This window comes from Rhinolophus ferrumequinum, chromosome 12 (assembly GCF_004115265.2).
Source record: "Rhinolophus ferrumequinum isolate MPI-CBG mRhiFer1 chromosome 12, mRhiFer1_v1.p, whole genome shotgun sequence".
Classification (NCBI taxonomy): domain Eukaryota; kingdom Metazoa; phylum Chordata; class Mammalia; order Chiroptera; family Rhinolophidae; genus Rhinolophus; species Rhinolophus ferrumequinum.
Window position 1 is genome coordinate 62671369 of NC_046295.1, and position 19645 is coordinate 62691013.

A 19645-nucleotide genomic window follows, 5' to 3' on the forward strand; every position below is an offset into this window, starting at 1 on the left:
GTTCTGTCTACCACTAACACACCATTCCATCCTTTTCTCACGTGACCCCTGCCTGATCTTCCATCTGGTCTCCTGCTCACATCTTCCTCCCATCTTCATTGCTGGCAGCCAGAGTGATCTTTCAAAATGTAAATACATCCCTTCACAGCTTGTCTGAACCCTCCCATGGCCATGGTCTGACCAGCTATTCTGGCCTCCCTTGCCACTACTTGTCCTCTCTCTCCCTCTGCCCCTGCCACACTGGTCTCCTCACTACGCCTCCAATGTGCTAAGCACAGTCAAGTCACAGAGGCTTTTCATCTGCTCTTCCCTCAGCCTAGGATGCTCTCCCCTCAATATTTGCATGGCTCTGTTGCTTGCTCAGGTCTTTCTGATGGACTGTCTCTTCTTCATCCCCATAGCACTACCTTTCCTTACTGTGGTTGGTTTCCTTCAGAACATTTCTGAAGTTATGTTGTAGGTTTCCCTACTTTTAGTATCTTTCTCCCTTCCCTGGAACGTAAGTGCAAAAAGGCAGCTTCTTTGTCTTGTTCTCTGCTGATTTTCAGCACCTGTGACAATGCTTGGTGTGAAGTGTATGCCTAATACATGGACCTGGAAGGAAGGGAAGAAGGAAGGGAGGGAGGAACAGGAAGAAAGGAAGTGAGGGAAGGAAGGAATGAAAGAAAGAAAGGAATGATGGAAGAAGTTGACTTAGTTGACCGCCCTTTTTTGGTTGTTATCTGAGGCCTTATCACTTGGGATGATACTGCAAGTATCTCAAAAGGAAAGGAATCACTTTTACCCTTTTCAAATGCAGGTTATTTATAATACAGCTAAATCCTTCTAACATTTAAGTAGCCCCACACAGGAGCACACTCCCAATAGCACAAGATTGTTGCCTGATATTATTAATCTGCCACCTGGAGGCTGTGTGACGAGAAGCTCTCTGTATCTCAATGACCCCATCTGTAAAATGGGTATAATAATAATAGTGCTGCCTCCTAAGGCATTATGAGAGTTACATTAGTTAATGTTTACAAAACACTTAGATGGGATCCAGGGACAGAGCAAGCATTATGTAAGAGTTTATAAAATTTAAAAAAACCCTAAACTTGTACACTTAAATTCAAACTATTCTCTCCAATATTCAATTCAACCTTTATTTAATTTAGAAAAGTGTTTGAAAACTTTCACGTTTATACTTTAAATCAGTTTGTTTCTGCTTTATTATAACTTGGGAGGAAGGAAGGAAGGGAAGAAGCAAGTCAGGGAAGGAAGGAGGGAATAAAAGAAAGAAATGATGGAAGAAGTTGGCTTAGTTGACTGCTTTTTTTACATTCCTATTATAGCAAAATGGCCAAAGTGTACCTTTACCCATTTTTTACCCCACCAATGGTCATATTTTTACCAAATAAGTGTTTTCACTATGGACTAGGACAATTACCATGTTTTCTAAATAGTAGAATTATCAAATTTAGGATGTCTCTTGCTCAGAGGGCAAGTGTGAAATCTCAAGGCTGCTCTGGAGTCCATCCTAAAAGCCAGTGTCATGTGCCTGGCTCTCCAGGGTGCTGCCATTTGAAACCTGACACTCAGTTGTTGCTTGCCTCATTAGGTCACCACCTTGGGAAGGCTGCTTCCCCCTTATTAAGGAAAAGCCTGCTCCATTTGTTTTGGCTCCAACCAACCTAACAGTATCTTTAATTCAGTGATGGACTGTTTTCCTTGGAAACTGGGGAGTCCAGTGGTTTTGGATCAAGCTTAAATTCTTGCTGGAGGTTCCAAACTGGAAGTCAAATGACTTCACCCACTAGTGGTGGGGTGGGGAAGACGGTGGGGCAGGCTTTTGGAAAGTATATTTTGAATGTTGGCGTCTGTTCACCATGGTGCCCAATGAGGTGGACAAACCATTTCATTATCCTGTTCAAATGCAGGTTCCTTGTATGTGGTTTTGTTTGTTTTTATTGTTTCCGTCTAGACTAGAAAGCATTTTAAAGCTAATCCTTGGAGGTAATAATGGATTGAAAGGATACTTACTGTATACAGACACAAGACAGATCCCTTATGGGGGAGACTGAGTGAAGATCACTCTAGAGGGACTAAAGGCTGGATGGGCATGAGGTCAGAGGAAGCTTTGGGTCAGGAGAAAGACAGTAGAGGTAGCTCATACCCAGGTAGGGCTCCATTGTCATCTGTGCTTTTTCTCTGTCATCAGCTGTGAGTGGGAAGTAAGGAAGGGCTGCTCTCAGAGAGCATGGACAGCTTGGGCAGCCATTGTGCATCAGGGGGATGACAGGACTGAGTTGGACTTACCCAGACTTCTGGTGATTTGCACTAATAATCAAGGTGAGCATCCTGGCTCGTGGAGATAAATCTACTCTCTCTTGTCTCTCAATTCCTCTGATATTCCAGTTCTACAGCAGAGATTTTTTTTTTTTTTCAACCAGAGGTCCATGGATCTTCTAAGAGTGTCCATGGAAGAATTCAAGGGGTTTCTGAAAGCTCAGAAATTGTTTACAAAATGTTGTATACATGTGCATTACCCTGAGAAACAGTCCATAGTTCATATCAGATTTTCAAAAGGATTCTGTCATCTGCCCTCCTGCAAAGCTTAGAACCACAGTTCTAGATGGTATCATAAAACCCACCATACAGCACTTCGTATTTTTGTCTCCTTTAGTCTCTCAGGATATGTTGCAGAATTTGGCAAAGGCAAAATGTTACAAAAAGGTGTAAGATCAAAAGACCTTGGATAGCAAACTCCAGAGGTAAGAAGCGAGAGTCAAGAGCGGTCACGAGGAAGTGCTGGTCTAGTCTGCAGGCCATGCTGGGCACAGCTGGTGTCTTCATCAGCTCAGGCTGCCTTAACAAATGACTCCCGAGGGGTGGCTTCCACAGCAAACACTTCCTTCTCATCGTTCTGGAGTCTGGGAGGTCTGATCAGGGTGCCAACAGATTTGGTTCCTAGTGAGGGCTTTCCTCCTGGTTTGTAGACAACTGTCTTCTCGCTATGTCCTCACAGGGTGGAGAAAGAGAGAAAAGTAAGCTCTCTACTGTTTCTTCCTATAAAGGTACTAATTCCATCAGGAGGGCTCCATTCTCATGACCAAATCACCTCCCAAAGACCCCACTTTCATCACATTGGGGGTTAAGGTTTGAACATATGAATTTGGGGTGGGAGGTGGCAGGGACACAGACATGCCCTCCATAGCATCTGGTGCTGGGCTGAATAAATAACTCAGGAGCCTTCATGGAAACATAGGCACATCTATGCAGAAACACATCTAGAGTGATACAGGTATCAGTGAATAAGCAAGATTATGCTCAGGAGCTTTAGATACATCGTCTCACTGGATCATCACAAGAATCTTATGAAATGAATACTGTTATCTTTCCCATTTTATAGATAGAGTGATTTAAGCTCAAAGATGTCAAGTAAGTTTCTTAAAGTCATGAAAGGGTGAAATTGGGATTTAAGGTCAGGTTTATCGTGTCCATGCTTCCTCCCAACTTCAGTAAACAGCCATCATGGAGTCGTGTGGGACATTGATTTATCTGACAGAAACTCACACACTATGTTAGGAACTGGGAAGGATAACCGCTTTTCTTTCCCAAGAAGACTGTCAGGCATACCCTGTGGGAGTGGGATTTCTGCAACTCTGTGGAGTTAACATGAGGAGACTTGGAAAGTTAGAAAAGGGAGGGGAGGCTGCATTCCAGGCATAGCTCATGGTATGAGAAAGCACCAAATTTGGAGTGGGACAAACAGATGAAGAAGGTGTCAAGTTCTCTGGGGAGGAGTAGAGGGTACTGAAGGCTAAAACAGGGTAGAGCCCTGGCAGGATGCTATGGTGACTTAGCCGAGCCTCCAACAAAGGAGAACCATCCCAGAACGCTGGGAGTCTCCCCTCCCCCGTCTCAACAAAGGCAAGTTCCACATAATGAAGGGGACATAGTCCCAGATGGAAACTGATTTGCCTGTTTTACAGGGAGATCTTCAATTCTAACACAGAACTCTGGTCACAGGAAAAGCTATCTCAATCACAAATGACTTGTCCATTTGCAAAAGGTAGTGTCCCAAGGACTGGACTTAGGGGTGGGTGAAGGTAAGGAATTAGAGGAGGGAAGACAGTTACTGAGTGGGTAGAAAGGAAACCAAGGAGAACAGACGGGAGGTTCCTGGGTCCCTGCACAGGCATCCACCCTCTTACTTGCTGTTGCAGGTTCACAGCACTGACTCCAAGCCAGATCACAGAATGCAATAAGCTCCCTCTCCTCCACCTCTACCCGAGAAAGGCTGCCCCAGGAGAGAAAACATACGGAAGGGCATCACCACAGAAGGCAAGCTCAAATTTGAGTCAGACGTGGCCCTGCCAACTGCACCACTACTTCTCCCCACCCGGCACAGGGCACAGACACTGCTTTCACTGGGGAGACCTGGAGAGCTGCTAAGTGTCCATTTCCTGCAAGGTTGGGCCTGGCTTGGGAGCTCATGGGGGTTCTGGGAACTGCTTTCTCTAACACGTAAGAGCTGAGTCTTGTTTGTACTCACGCCCTTCTCAGAAGCAAAGGGTGCAGACACTACAACGAAAACGTGCTCCTTTGTTCAAGTCAGTACACACTTCTATCCTGGGAGCTTCCTGAGGGGACACCTTCCATGTGCTGGAGCTCCCCCCGTGCTCCAGGCTCCCAATAAAGCAGCCGCCACCCTTGGGCGACTGTGTTGCTACCCCCACCTCCCGAAGGATGTCTTCCTCTCTAGCGGGATAAATTTAGCTCCGAATGAATGCAGAATGGAGGGCACATTAATGTAAACACAGACCAAATAGCTTTCAAAGATAGATGTGACACACACACACAACTGCACACACACACACACACACACACACACACACACACACACAAAACAGTTTTGCTGTTTCCTTCTCTCCCGCTTCTCTCTGCTTCTTCCGTCTCATCCTCGGACCCCTGCACCCTTTTCTGCACGTATTTATGCAAATTCAATATGTGGATCAGAATGTGGAGCTGTTCGTCTTCAGAACAATAAAACAGAAATCCCTCGAGTGACTGAGGAACATCAGGAAGTTGGGGAGAATCGGTGGTGGTGTTGCTTACTTTCATTTATTGGCTTGATTGTCTTAGAAACATGGAAGCCTCTTCTATCCTATGTGTTACCAGAGTCTTTTCTCCTGGTGGGTGAGCCTGGGCTGCTGCAGAATGCTGCACCATCCTGCAAACTCTTCCCCGCTGACCTGTGAGCATCTTCCTAAGTCCCTAACTCTGAAACCATCCCTGTCGCTGGAGTCCTTCAGATAGACAGAGCACTCATGGTTCTCAAAGCACTGTCTCACTCTTGAGTTCCTTGACTCCTTACAAGAATCTTGTGGGGGAGTTAGCTACCCCTCCTCCTAGTTTTTCAAATAGAAAACCGCAGCTCAGAGCAGTTAGGTGACTTGTCTCAGGTCACACAGGAAGGGGCAGAGTTAGGATTAGGACCCAGGATGGAGACTCTGTCTTGTGTTCTTCCCACTCTACCGTGAGCTGCTTTGAGGAAAGGCAATTTGTCCAGGAGGCCCTGGCGGGGAGGATCACATATTGGTGAGAAGCAATTTTTAAGACTGGTTGGCTGTCACCTCTTAGTAGATGGGCTCAGAGGGGCCAGACACAAGTTGGATGCATTTTGCCTGTGTATGGAAGGTGAACAAGGGGTGGGCATGCAGGATTGAGACTCTGGACTCTTCAAAGGACATCAGAAGGACTCAGCATCCACAGGTGGTAGGAGCTGAAGCTAAACTTCCCATATTTCATTATTCATTCCCCAACCAGGAGGGCGCACAGGATTTATTTGATAGGCCACTCACTGTCCCTCTACTGCCAACCCCACAGGAAATCTCTCTCATTAGTAATGCTGACTTGCAGAACGCATATGGCATTATCGAATCCTGGCTAACAATGAAACTGTGGATGGCCACGCTACAAAAAGGGAGTGCAAGCTGACGAGGCACTTCATGATCATTGTCCCCTAAGCTCGGAGAAGCCAATGACCCGATGCTGTTTACTGGTATTAGAGAACCAGACTGGCCTTCCCAGACTTTTCCATTTTGTAGCTAATCTATTTTTTTTTTTTTAACTCACACCCAAGCCTAGAATCAACACCAAGGAGCACCATTAATATGCAAGCATGTAGCTCTCCTAAAGACTCCCAAATAAGCTTTCCTTTCAATCTTTTTCTAGGACTTAATCTATTTCCTCTTAAGAATTCCCGGCTCATTCCTTCTTATTAATAATTATTAAAAAGATCCACTCCAAAAGATTCATAGGTGTTTATGAATAATTACAAGGAGAGTCTGATGAAGAAATTTCTAGACAATAAGTGACACCGAACAGAATCCTCCCTTTTAAAAGATGAAAAGAGAGTAGTAACCACCGATGTGAGGAGTTTTAAGAATACCGAAAGTTCATTTAAAAAAAAAGAGCCTACATAAAAGGGTAGATAAAATCAAGTCACTTGATTTGGTCCATGACATTTTTCATGAGTAACTATGACCTACCGTGGCCACTCGTACACATTCATCTCTATTATTCTGATTTCTCACAATACCCTGATGAGGATAGAGCGATTATCCTCCCATTATAGTCATCTGTAATGAAAACGAGGCTGCAAGAATTCAAGGCGGTAGTGTTGGTGAGTCTGAGGGCTAGAGTCTAATTGGTCTTTAGAGCTCAGGCCTTTTCTTTGGCTCACACCCACCTCCCACTTCCTAATCCCACTTTGCAAAGCTGTTGTCAGTAACAAGACTATAATGAACCAACGTCTGCATCTCCTAGCAAGGTAAGTGTAGAATGATGGGCCCCTCACCGTTAGCTCTAATTCCTGTATCCTTATACTACCTCAGTTCCTTTAGTGATGCACAAAGACAATCCACTGACACTGCCAAACCAAGTGATGGGGGGTGGGGGCGGGGCGGGAGAAGCCATCAAACTGAAATACTAACACGTCAGTTTGATAGATTCCCAGATAGATTCCCATCGCTATGTAGAGACCCTAGTCAACGTGCACCTTATGTAACACCCAGCCTACATAGTTTATTTCCCACACCGGTGCACTGTTCTCTAACTTCTTTCTCTGTCTCCTTGTACCACGGGGACTCGCTGTATGGATCACTCATTTGGATCCCAGAGAGAAAATAGTCCATATCTGAATTTCCATCAACATTCCCAAATGGTTCACAACCACAGGGGCCATAAGGGTTCCAAGCTCCGTTCCCCTGCTTTTGATTCCGTGCAGCCATCGCCTATGTTTTGAATGACCACATGTTTTAAAAGATCCTAGGCAAAAGAGAGCTACTACAAAACACGAACATTTTGGAGGTCCCTGGCATTCCTTTCAGAATGACTTTGTCAAAGGAAAGCTTCAAGTTACTATAACATTTTACATTCCTCACTGCTGCTCAACAAGACGTTACCTTTTACTCCCTCAATGGGACTTAGCAAGGTCTCCCCTCATTTTATTGAGCTGTTTTCCCCACGGGGGAATCGGTTGTGCTCATTTGTGGTTCCCAAAGGACTCATGCCCTGCTATAGATTTTGGATATTTTATTAACAAAACATCTATTTTGCAAATCTAGCATTCCGTATTCTCTTTGTATAATGCTTCACAATGCAGCATGTATAGAAAAACCATTAAACAATGTGGATGGTGCTTATGCAACACAAGTTAACATCCCAGCAAGAACCAGTGATTTGTTACATGCATTAGGCACCATTGTAATATATCTTTCCAGGTTTTAAATGTTGTGGAGGGCAAAAAGTCACCAATATTACCACTAGACTACAAATTCTCTGTAATACCAAGCAAGCCATAGCCTAACGTCTGGTGTAGACTGGCTACACAGTAAAAACTTATGAAAGAAATGGCATAATTTGGTTATAAATGTCTGTGTTGGTAATGGGTTCAGTGATTTTAAAAAGCTAAAATTAGAGCTTTGAGGGGAAAAGTGCTCGAAGAGGAGAAAATGTTTTCCCTTTGCTCTTTGGCCAAGCATCAGCCATTCATTTCATTTCACATGCCTTCACATGCTTCCTGTTTCACTTAGGAGTCTTGGTCACAAGCAACAGAAACTGATTCCAGCTGATAGGAGTAGAGAAGGCATGAATTGAAAGTGCATTAAGTAGTTCACAGAATAACTGGGAAGGCTAGAGAAGGAGGCTTGGGCAATGGGCAGGACCAAAGGTGAGCTCCCAACCTGAAACAAATTCTCTAATGTTGTATCTTCAAGACCCTTGGCAGGTGCACATGCCCAGATTGCATGCCATGGCGTATGTGTACGTTCTGGGGAACTGAGGAAGCCAGTGTCTGGCATTTCCCAGCTTCTAGGAAGGAGGTGGTACTGACTCTCACTATGGCTTGTAATATGGGAATTCCCCAGAGATAGAAAGGGATTCACAAATTGGGCAGCCAAAATATATGAAAGAGTTGGCTATACTTCCAGCTGGCTGAAACCCCAGTGTCCAGTATTCCGAATTTCTTCTTTCCTTTGAGTTTTTGCCATCCCTGCTTTGACAATCCTCAATACTGAGTCAACACGACCACACGATCCATATCATGGATCTTAGCTGGTTCAAAACCACTCAGGAGGTACACACAATTGGTCGTGAGTCTTTTGTCTATTCCTAGTAAACTCAGTTTGTACAATGGTTCCAAACCCATCTATAACCCCTATGTCACCCGGTAGAAATTTAATTCTGTACATGTATTCCGAGAGATGTGTCCCAGGAGATTCTGATACATACTTCTGGTTGGGAAACATATTTTAGAGTTTCCCAGTTCCCACAGTTTCTTTACAAACCAATTCTATTTTTCCGAAGTCCTCCCACCGCCATGCCATCAGTCAGTCTTACCCAGGGATCCTCCCATCAGCTGGGAAAACTTGGCCATCTGAGACACACGTACTGAGGATCAACTTCTCTCTCCTTCAACTCAAAATTTTTTCTTGTCTTTACCCACTCCATCCTCCTGCCCTGCTTCATTATTTCTTCTTTCTAAGGTTAAACTGGCCACCAGTGCTCAGCTGGATGCCCTTCGGTCTAATCTGAGACCTAATACCTAACCTTTCTTTTGACTGTGTCTTTGACCTCGCTCTGATGCCTAATTCCCTTTGTCCCTGAGCATTCGAGTCTCACCTGACCTAACCACCCTTCGACTCAACCCTTCTTCCCATAGACCACCTTCCTGTCTTCACCCCCCTGGCTACCCTCACCCATTCATCTTTCACATCCAAAGATTTGAAGGGAGTGGTTTGTGCTCATGGATGCTCCTTCCCCACCTTTCACGCATTCTCCACTCTCCGTAATTGCTTCCGGTTTCATCTTCCACACGCACAGTGCTCTTCCAGTGTCACCCATGACTTCCTGACTGCCCAAGCCAATGGCCTCTTTTCAGTCTGTGTCCTTGATCTCTCAGAAGCATAAGATCCTGTGGAAAACCCCTTTCCTCCTGCTGTGGCTTTTGGTACAACCACCCCTCTTGGTTTTTGCTTCTACTTCTCAGGTGATATGTTCTCAGCCTCCTTTGCTGAGCTTTCTCTTCTTGTTCTATTTTCTCACCTTGGCCATTCTCATTTCTTTAGCTATAACCTCAAAGTAAATGACACCCAGATATGTGTCACCAATCCTGATTCTTCTGTCTTGAAGTTCAGATCTTTCCAACTGGTCACTTTCAAAGGGGGCGCAGGCTCTTCTCCCACTCCATCTCCCCTTCCGCGACTCAGTTGGTTGGAGTGCGTCCTCTCAACCACAAAGGTTGCCGGTTCGATTCCTCGACTCCCACAAGGGATGGTGGGCTGCGCCCCCTGCAACTAACAAAGGCAACTGGACCTGGGAGCTGAGCTGCACCCTCCACAACTAAGACTGAAAGGACAACAACTTGACTTGGAAAAAAGTCCTGGAAGTACACACTGTTCCCTAATAAAGTCCTGTTCCCCTTCCCCAATTAAAAAAAAAAAAATTTGTGGTAAAATACACATAACATAAAATTTACCAGTTAAACCACTTTTAAGTGTACAGTTCAGTGATCTGAAGTCCATTCATATTGTTGTGCTCCTCTATTACTTTTTAATATCTGTATATTTGGGGGAAGGACCATTTCTTGCTCACTTATCTATTACTGGGGTCTACCCCACCTCCATTCCACTGGCTGAGCCTGGTGCTGAGAGGTAAGAACAAGGGCTCTGTGGAGTCTGATCTGAGGTTAGAGCCCAGCTCTGTGACTCTGGCTGAGTCTCTCAACCTCTCTGGCCTTACTTTCCTCTTCTTGTTCTCTACTCTTGTTGGGTATATGGTCACTCTGCTGAAGTAGTAACAGCTTTGTTTATGGGTGAGGAAATACCCCTCCAATGACTCGTACTGTTAAAGCTGGTGCTGGAAATGAAGGGAAAATAAAGGGTTTGATGACCATGAAGGTCTTCGCCAGAAATAGAAGTCTGAATATATTGGAGTGGGGTTCGAATCTGGCATTGGCTAGGATTTATGACAAAAACCACTCCACCTAGACCCGTGATGAAAAGGAAGGGAAAACGATCAATCAGTAAAATTGTTTGGTGACTGCTTCAGTATTTGTGCAAAGTAGTGATTGCTCGTCAAGTGACAAGTAAAAGCTCCGTGAAAGCTGAAAAGACAATTTAGGTGAATTGTAAGAATTTGCCCAGAAAGAGGACATTTGGGGAAAATTGAGGTACATACTTTTTAAAATGCCCTAAGTCCTTCCTTTAGAGAAGCATTAAGGATAGAAAAGGACACATTGGTGTTTGTTTGTTTTGGTGTTTATTTCATTTTGTGGGGAGGAAAGTTTGCTTACGAATGTTGAAGATTCTAGCAGGTTCCTCCTCAATGGTAAGAAGTATTTTGTTTTCAGCATTTATTTCCTTTAGGAGGGTCTTACCCATCCCTCCTATCCTGCCCAGGGCCTGCCACAAAAAATGCACTTTCGCACTGTCTTCCATTTCAGTAAAGAAGAGGTGAAGTATTTTAGTGACCAGATCCTACGTTTCCTTTTAGAGACTGTATTGAAGGAAAGACCCTGAATGTCACAGGGTAATGACAGACCAGATTGCCCTTTACAAAGCACCTTTATATACTTTATCTCATTAATTACTGAGGACAACTTTGTGAGGGTAACTATTGTGATCCGCCATTTTTCAGATAAGGAAACTGAGGTTCAGAGTGGTTAAGTGAGTTGCCCAAGGTTTCATAGCTAATAAGTTGCCGAGCCCATCTTAGCTGAGCACCCAGGCCTACAAACTTTCGGCTGTCTTTCTAAGCCACATTTGGCTTCACAGAGGGGTGGCCTGTTTTGAGCTATACCTCCGCCGGCGACCTTGATGTCTAAGAACCGGGCCATCTAAGGCATGTGGGTGAGGCAGCCCTTCCCTATTGGAAATGTTCCCACGTGGAGCCCAAGCATCTGGCATGAGCCAGAAGGCGGCCAGAACACTCGGTGGCCACAGCTGGCACGTAGTAGCACGTGCTCAGGGCTCCCCGCTTTCTGCCAGAGGCCCCATCGGCTGGCATTTGCTCGGCGGAGGCGCCACCTCATCTTGCTCGGGTCCCAGAGAGCGCGCCAGCTCTGCGCCCTAGTTGCTCGCCGTGTGCCTGCGCCCCAGGTGCCCACCCGCACGCGCGCTGCCTGGCCGCTCCTTGGGGTGGCTTCCCCCACCCCTGCCACAGCCCCGGCGTCTCCAGCCCGCCACTGAGGGCTGCGGCCACCGGTCTCGCACACCCCAGGGGCGGAGCGAGGCGCCGAGACGTCAGGGCGGAGAATGAGCACGGGGCGAGCGCGCCCTCCCAGCGGCTGCCCGAGGCCCGCGTTCTCGACTGGCGCGGCCGCCGGCGGCTTGGAGATGCAGTTAGTGGCAGCGCTGGGGCGCAGCCAGGCGGCCGGGCGGGCGGGGGCCAGAGGCTGAGCCCACGGGAGACAGCGCGCTCACAGCTCTGCCTGCCACCCCAGAGTAGATCCCGGTCTCCCATTGGTTTTCCCCGGGGTTCTAGCAAAGCCCCCCGGGGTGCCCATCAATTTTTTTGGGTGACTACAGTGTGTGTTTGTTTTTCTTTCTTTTTTCCCCTCCCTGTGTGCCCTTCTCCAGGATGGCAGAGGCGGAATTGCACAAGGAAAGGCTGCAAGCCATAGCAGTAAGTCCACTTTCATTTTATTTTCTTGCTCTATTGTCTGGGATGGAAAGGCACCCGAGTGTTTCGGGCCATCGACATTCCAGCACAGTAGCCGCGGGGCATGTGTTTGGGGGATAAAAGTCTGTCAAGACTCAGCTGTGCTGCTTTTTCTTTTATACGTCTGTAGATAGAAACCCCCAGGGCGCGCTTTGGGTTGGATTTGAATGTGGAAAATTGGCTTAGAAATAAGATGCTTGCTACTGGGCTTTGGGGAAAGACTAAACAGACATATGGGGGCGATTCCTGGAATATTATCACCCAGTGCTAAGTGATACTTCTGACTTCATACTCTGGAAAACGGAGAGATCGGTGACCAGAACGGTGGCTGCCATCCTCTCTGCGGGAGCCGTTTCTCTGCTAAGTGGAAAACCAGCAGTCAGCTCCACTGCCAGCCACGCGGTAGAACCTCCTCCCTGGAACCAACCGGGAGTGTAATTTTCCCCCGTTCTGTTTGATATTGACAAGGGCACGGGTACAAGCCACCACCGGGGAGGGGCCTGGGGACTTCTTATAACAACTGGGTCCTGGGAATAATATTCCAAGAGAGCCTCTTTCTTACGGGTGTGGATAATCTGACAAGCTATTTTCAGCATACAAAGGAGCAACCAGTTTTGGCAAAGTTTATATGCACTTTCAGGAAAGTGTAGCCATGTGCCTCTTGGTAAAGGAGAGAACTCTGAGACCGCCTAGATTTGAGCACTCTTACCACAGTGTTGCCAGTGATCCACAGATGTGGTATTTTTACTGGAATCACCACAGCTGGATTATATATTTCCTTTGCAGATGAGGGAATGATTACTGCTGCTATATGAAATAATAATTAAAACAGAAGGTCTGTTAACATACTGGCATACAAGAGCCTCCAGACATTTTTCTACTTAAGTACCTTTTTTTTTTTTTTTGTCCAGGACTTCCCTGGAAACACATATAAATTTGTTAGAGAAATAAATAGTGTGTAATGTTTTGGAAGCAAAGCACACGAGTTTTGAAAATCCTTTGGACAGATTTTTTTCATTGGGAAAAATGCATACAGACCATTTTTTTAAAAAGAAGTATTTGATGTGGTCTTTGTGGCTCTGAGATCCTCTTTGTCAAACTCTTCAAATCTTAAATGTCTTGGAGACTTTACCACTGAAGTTAGAAAGAGAGAGGCAATGTTGAAATACTATGGTTTGCCTATCAAACAATCTTTGAGTGCTGGTCCTCAAAACTCGGGAAGGCTGTTTATTTCTTTTCTGTCCCTTTCCCTCTGTGTATGTGTATTTTGATGGTTAATGAAGTTGTTTTGGTTTCTAAAGGTAGTGGCCAGGCGGTGTGGCCAGTGTGTCCTGAACTTGATAAGAATGGAGGTATTCAGTTATTGGTGCCATGTAGCTGGTGGGTGTTTTATGTAAACTGAATAATAGGCTGCTTTAACCGTCCATGAAGTGGCTGCTCCAGGGAACGCTCCGTTGCTCCCATAGGCTTCTGCTGACGGTTTCCAACAGTTGTCACATTTTCTGCCTTTGCATGACCAGCTTTACTGGATGCCAGAGGAACAGCTGAACTCCATGAAAGGACTTACTTTCTGAATGGGGAGCCAGCAGCAGCTAACACTGGGGCTACCCCCTTTCCAACTGGGGCTGGATAATCCCAGGAGGGGCTAAGTGGATTTTCAAGAACGATGTAGCCAGTCTTTGGAGTTCTCTTGAGTGTATGAGAAGAATAAACACAAATACTTGTGTTTATTCAGTTATGGAATTGAGTTTGTCCTGTGTACCTGGGAAGGTGCTGGTGCTTCTCATGAACATTTCAGCCTCGATGAATACGTGTTATCAGTACAGGTTTTCTAAAAGCGAAATCTGTGTGTGTGTGTGTGTGTGTGTGTGTGTGTGTGTATCAAACCAGGCGGGTGGGGGGTCAGGAGAGGGGGAGAGAGAGAGAGAGAGAGAATATTAAGAGATGAGGAGGGGGAGGGGACTTGTGACCACCTCAGTTCTATGCCCTGATTTGGCCTAGCGCTCACTCTCTAAATTCTGCAAAACCTGCCTCTCTCTGCCACCTTCCTAGAGTTTTCAGGGGTTTCTGAGAAGCTCACAAGCCTGACCTCAGAGCCTAGTATTCCTGAAGTCTCTCTAGAGGTGTGAGGGAGGAAGAAAACGAGTGCTCACCCTTTCACCAACTTGGGCTCCTCTCCAAGAGGCAGAAGAGATAGACTGGGATTCCAGTCAGTCTGTAGTCTGGGTCTCAGTTCCTTCATCTATAAAATGGGCTCATGAATTCTACCCCACGGACTGGTTGTAAGATTTAGATACGATGCAGGTGAGGTCCCTGGCAAACAGTTACCACTGGATGGTGTTGAGGCAGAGCCCCCAGTTCCTGTCTACACTGCTGCCTTGCCCTCTGGGGGTTAGAGGCAACGTGTCTGGAGTGCAAAGAGCCTCAATAGCCTTTTTTATCCTTTCTTTTAATTCGGACTGAAGGCCAGGGCTCTGCCCAGCATCAGTTCCTCTAGCTGTTTCAGACACAGGCACAGAGATGTCACTTGAGGATTCATCCATCCGTTCATTCAGCACATATTTACAGAATGCTTCCTCTGGGAAAGTACTGGCAACGCCACAAAATCAGTGTCCCCAAATTTCAGCCACCAGAGGGAAGATTTTACCCTTTGCACATTTAAGTTCTGAAAAGTCTTGTGACCCAGAATACTTGTCACATGATCATCGGTGGGATTTTTCTTCTGAAGGGAATGAAATACTCAGAAACGATGGCACTTTAATTGAATCTTCCAGTTGAATTCAGAGACCAACCAGTGAGCAAAGATGAATCTCATGCTGTTTCCTGCCAAAAGCAGCTCAAGTCCATCTTGACCACTGTCTCTGCTGCCTGGTGCTCCTTTCATCTGTAGGGACACTCCCAAAACTGTAATTTTAGAAGACAGCCTCTGTAGCAGAATGAATGTGACTGATAATACCGGGGAGTAATAATACAGTTGCCATTTACTGAACATTTTTTGGCAAGGCGTTGTGTGACGTGCTTTTTTTTAAGCCTGAAGTTGTTAGTAGTCTAATGGAGGAAAAGAAAAGCACGTGCACAATTATTGTACGGTGCCAGGAACGCTGATGCAAGTGAGCACACATGTGGAGCACGTAAGCCGTCATCAAGGAGTTGTGGACACTTCCCCAGAGAGGAGACATTTGAGCAAGTGCTGAAGATTGGGTAAAATAAAATAGAAAATAACATCATGACCTTCCCCATTAGCAGAAGGCATTTATTTATTTGTATGTTGTTAGTTTGTTTATTATCTATGTGGAACAGTTAGTGTGAGAAATGAAAAGCCCAAAAAAACATGAAGAAAGTTAAGTCAGTAGCTAAAGGCACAAACTCAGTACTAAGACTGAAGTGCATTTTAACACGCATTATGTTATTTAATCCTAATAACAAGCTGATGAGGTAGGAACTACTATATTATCCATGTTTTATAGATGAAGAGCCCCACATTAACAGAGAGTGTCAAAGCCAGGATTTGAACTCACACTGCAGGCCACTGGTGCCCCTATATTGACTATTACTCTGAACTACCCCCAAGGTGGTGGTAGCATCGCACACTTTTCCCACGAGCACACTATGCACGTGGTTCCAGTAGCCTCAGTGTGAGCTGATAAAGGAGGAGCAGACTGACTCAGTAGCACAGGGAAAGTCCGAGACGACCAGAAGGCCCACATCCTTTTGTAAGTCTTCCAAGCTGAGTTTCAGGGCCTGGAAACACACGATGTAAGCTGTAACTTAATGAGTAACATTCCCTTGGGGAAGGAGCCACTATGTGTCAGTGGAAACCAGCTCTGGGGGAGGCTGTTGTGATGTCTGCATATCCAAGACGAAGTGAGTCTGCCTTGGGCACATGTAAAGATAAGTAAATGTTACAGAGGTGGTCTCGGGCAAAAGTCCTTCAGATCCGGATGGACAGGGCATCGGACCAGCACCATGAGAGTGTTCATACGTGCTGAAATATGAAATGCCAATCCCTCCTACACTTGGTCTTTAGGGAACTTTGTCATTTAATAAGAACCCAGTCTGCAGAATAAGAAAACACGATCTTTTGCATTTGTACAGCACTTTACAGTTTATAGAAACCTGCACATGTTACCTTAATTCTGAGCTGTTTGGGGCAGGTCTCATTATTTCCTCTTTACAGGTGAGCGTGCAGAGATATTCAAGCTCACACAGTGCGATGTATTAAGTCAGACTCTCCTGATTCCGATTCCTTCTGGTGGTGCCACACCTGGCCGTGGAAGGGTACTCTGATAGGGCTGGAGCTGCCCCTACGATGCTTCTGAGCTAGAGTCCTGGGGTGGGGTGGGGGGGAGGCGGGAGGGGAACTTAGGGGTATGTGGGCCTGGATGTCCCTCTATGGAATCTGCCCTTTCTGGGGTCTCACTTCGGGTCCCACTCCCTCTTGAAACTTTCACCCGGAGGGTGCAGTTAGTGGGTCTGGGGCTCCCACCTGATCTCATTCTCTGTCCTGAGAAGACCTGGGTGTAGATGGATGGTGTAGGCTGGCTCTGTCCTGCACTTGTAGAGAAACACTTCTGGCATTTCTTTGGATTCATCTTCTTGCCTTGGAGTGATAAGAAGACCTTGAGTACCAGGGTGAGAGTGTGGGAACAGGGGCCACGGAGGCCAGTCATCTTGCTTTTGATCCAAGCCACTTAGGTTGTCCTGCATGGCCTGAGCAAAAGTCCTAGCTGTGATTTGCATGTGATCCACTCCAGCCAAGCTTCCCAGGTCAGGGATCTCTGAGAGGGTGTAGAGATCCACACCCAAGCCTATGGTAACAGAAACGGTGATACTTATGGGAACTAGCCCCATATATGTGCCTTGTAAATCTCTGTCAGTGGCAGGTAGCTGGCGAAAGTCTAGAAGATGGAAGATGCTGGCCATTCGTTCCATCTCAGAGACACAGATGATGCCCTGCTTCTAAAATTCCAAGTTACGGCCTAAAAAATGGTTTGCTCAGGACATTGGTGCTGAGGAACGGTTCACCCTGGCTGAGTCTGCAGGGCCACCCAGCAGATAGGTGACACTTGGGGCCCATTCAGAGTCATTGCCAGGTCTAGGAGTGCCAAAGCAGGCCTTGCACAAACATACACAGGGGTCATATACCTCTCTAGCCACTTATTTTTGTACCTTTGATCAGTTCAGGCTTTAGCCTTTTAGGACAAAAAAAGCAGCTGCTCTGGCAAGGGCCCTGAGAAATATAGCAGTCGTCACTGAAAAGCCAAATGGGGCGCTTGTGGGTTATGACTCATCAGTCAGACTTAGAGGAAAACCAAGGCTCAGTAGAGGTGCTTCTGCATTTCTTTGGGGTTATCCCATGCTTCTGGGGCCCCAGCTGTTGGTCCTTTGAATTACCCACATTTCATCACTAATCCCTTTTGGAGATGTTTATCAACATGCTTGGCAGTAAGACTTGGTCGTCATGTGGTATGACATTGACTGAGACAGCAAATGGGCATTGACACAGGGTGACGGTGGTTCCCTGGGCTGGCAGTGCCTAGCTCAGTCTGGCAAGTTATGAGCATGGATTCCGGTGTCCAGAAGCTTTGGCTCAAGTTCTGGCTGTTCTATTACCGTGTTTCCCTGAAAATAAGACCCAGCCAGACAGTCAGCTCTAATGCGTCTTTTGGAGCAAAAGTTAATATAAGACCCTGTCTTCTATAATATAAGACTGAGTTTTATATTAATTTTTGCTCCAAAAGACGCTTTAGAGCTGATTGTCCATCTAGGTCTTATTTTGGGGGAAACAACGGTAGTATCTGTATGACCTTGCTGCCCTTTGGTTTCCTCGTCTGTAATTGGGGGTAATGATCTTATCTCAGGGAACTGCTGGGAAGATTTTATGGGAACTGCTCATAGCAAGGATACAGAAAACACCCAGCAAAAATGTTCTGTTGATAATATGAGTCTTTACACAGAAAATGGACACAAAGAGTGAAAGATAAAGTCTATTCACCTCCACATTTTTGCCAAACGGGGAAATTTCCGATGAATATGGTAACTGCTGAGAATCGCCAATGCACGAGGATGGTCATATTCATAACAATAAAACGGATTGCTTATAGTGGGCAGGTGTCGCAAACTCAAAGGCTCCAGGGACAGCGTTGTCATATCAATGAATGACCCAGGCTGACTGGGAAATTGTGAGGACCTGGAGAGCAGATGCCACTGCTCAGGTTGTTGTACATGTTAATTTATACCAGGTGAGAACGTTGTGGCCTATGTTGTCACAGCAACTCTCTTGTAGGGAAAGCCCGATCTGCTTTCTAAAAATGTGAGGTCTCCCATTTAAAAAAGAATAGTGTCGACTAGTTTAAAATTTTTTTTAAAACTTTGTAGACACAACAGAATTCCTTTTGGACAACAGGTTGACCTTTTGTGACCTCCAGACGTAGGGACAGAGCCTGAACTTTACAAAGTGCGTTCCTTCTGCTTGACTTATATGGATTTTATAAGGATACTGTGAAGTGGTAACCCCAGCACCACTTAGATCTTTCATAATGTTACCACCTCAGGTTCCATATTCACTGGGGCTTCGTGAGTTTGGTGTCCAAATGTTTGGATCATTGGAAAACTGCATATTGCTCTATCTTTTGATATTAAGTGAGCTCCTTCCAATCACTGACATTGTTGTAATTCAGAATACTCCATCGAAGTAGGTGATTGCTATCTTAAAATTAACAGAAAATTAAAAAAAAAACAGTACCTTGAAGTGGGAAATTCCTGTTATTATGGAAGAATCTATAAGAATAAGACATGCAAATCTGAGCTTATCACATGTCACCCAGGGTGTTTGTGATGATTGCAGTTTATTATCAGCCTCAAGTCATAGGCAGTATAGGGACTGCCAGCTGGGCTCAGGACTTCTAGTAATACGTAGGAGCAGCAGTTGGATGTAGACTTTTTGCCAGAAATTTAGGAACACAGTGATTCTCGGACTTTAGTGCATTAGGATCACCTGGAGGGCTCTTTAAAACACAGATTGCTGGGCCCCACTCCCAGGGTGTTTGGGTCAGTGGGTCTGGGATGGGGCCTGAGAATTTGCATTTCTAGCAAGTTCCCAGGGGATGCTCTTCGCAGCTTCTGTCCTGGGGCATGCACCTTGAGAACCCCTGGTGAAGTGGTAGAAGACCAATGGTGAAGGGAGATCATGGCCTGGGTCTTGATAAGTGCCACATGTCCATTGTGACATGCCCAGGGCTTTGTGAGGTGTGTATATTATGAAGAGGTGACATAGACTAAAAGATGGAATTCCATTTTAATCAGTGAGAGCCTAAATATAGCTCAGTTTGAAAGTGATGGAGCTGTGTTCCTCTCACATCAACTGGCTGATCAAAAGGAGGTCTTCCTTTATCTTGGGGACCTGCTTTAATCTAGTTAAATAAAGTGAAATTTCTGTCTG

General features: G+C 45.8%; 1 protein-coding gene across 1 annotated transcript in view; it reads left to right on the top strand.

Annotated features, from left to right (window-relative positions):
• PALM2AKAP2 (PALM2 and AKAP2 fusion) overlaps positions 1–19645 on the top strand; it is a gene marked incomplete in the record, with an annotated part of 417966 nt that overhangs the window by 90564 nt on the left and 307757 nt on the right. Inside the window, 1 exon segment of the mRNA XM_033122412.1 lies at positions 12123–12168. Coding sequence (XP_032978303.1) covers positions 12123–12168 — 46 coding nt within the window.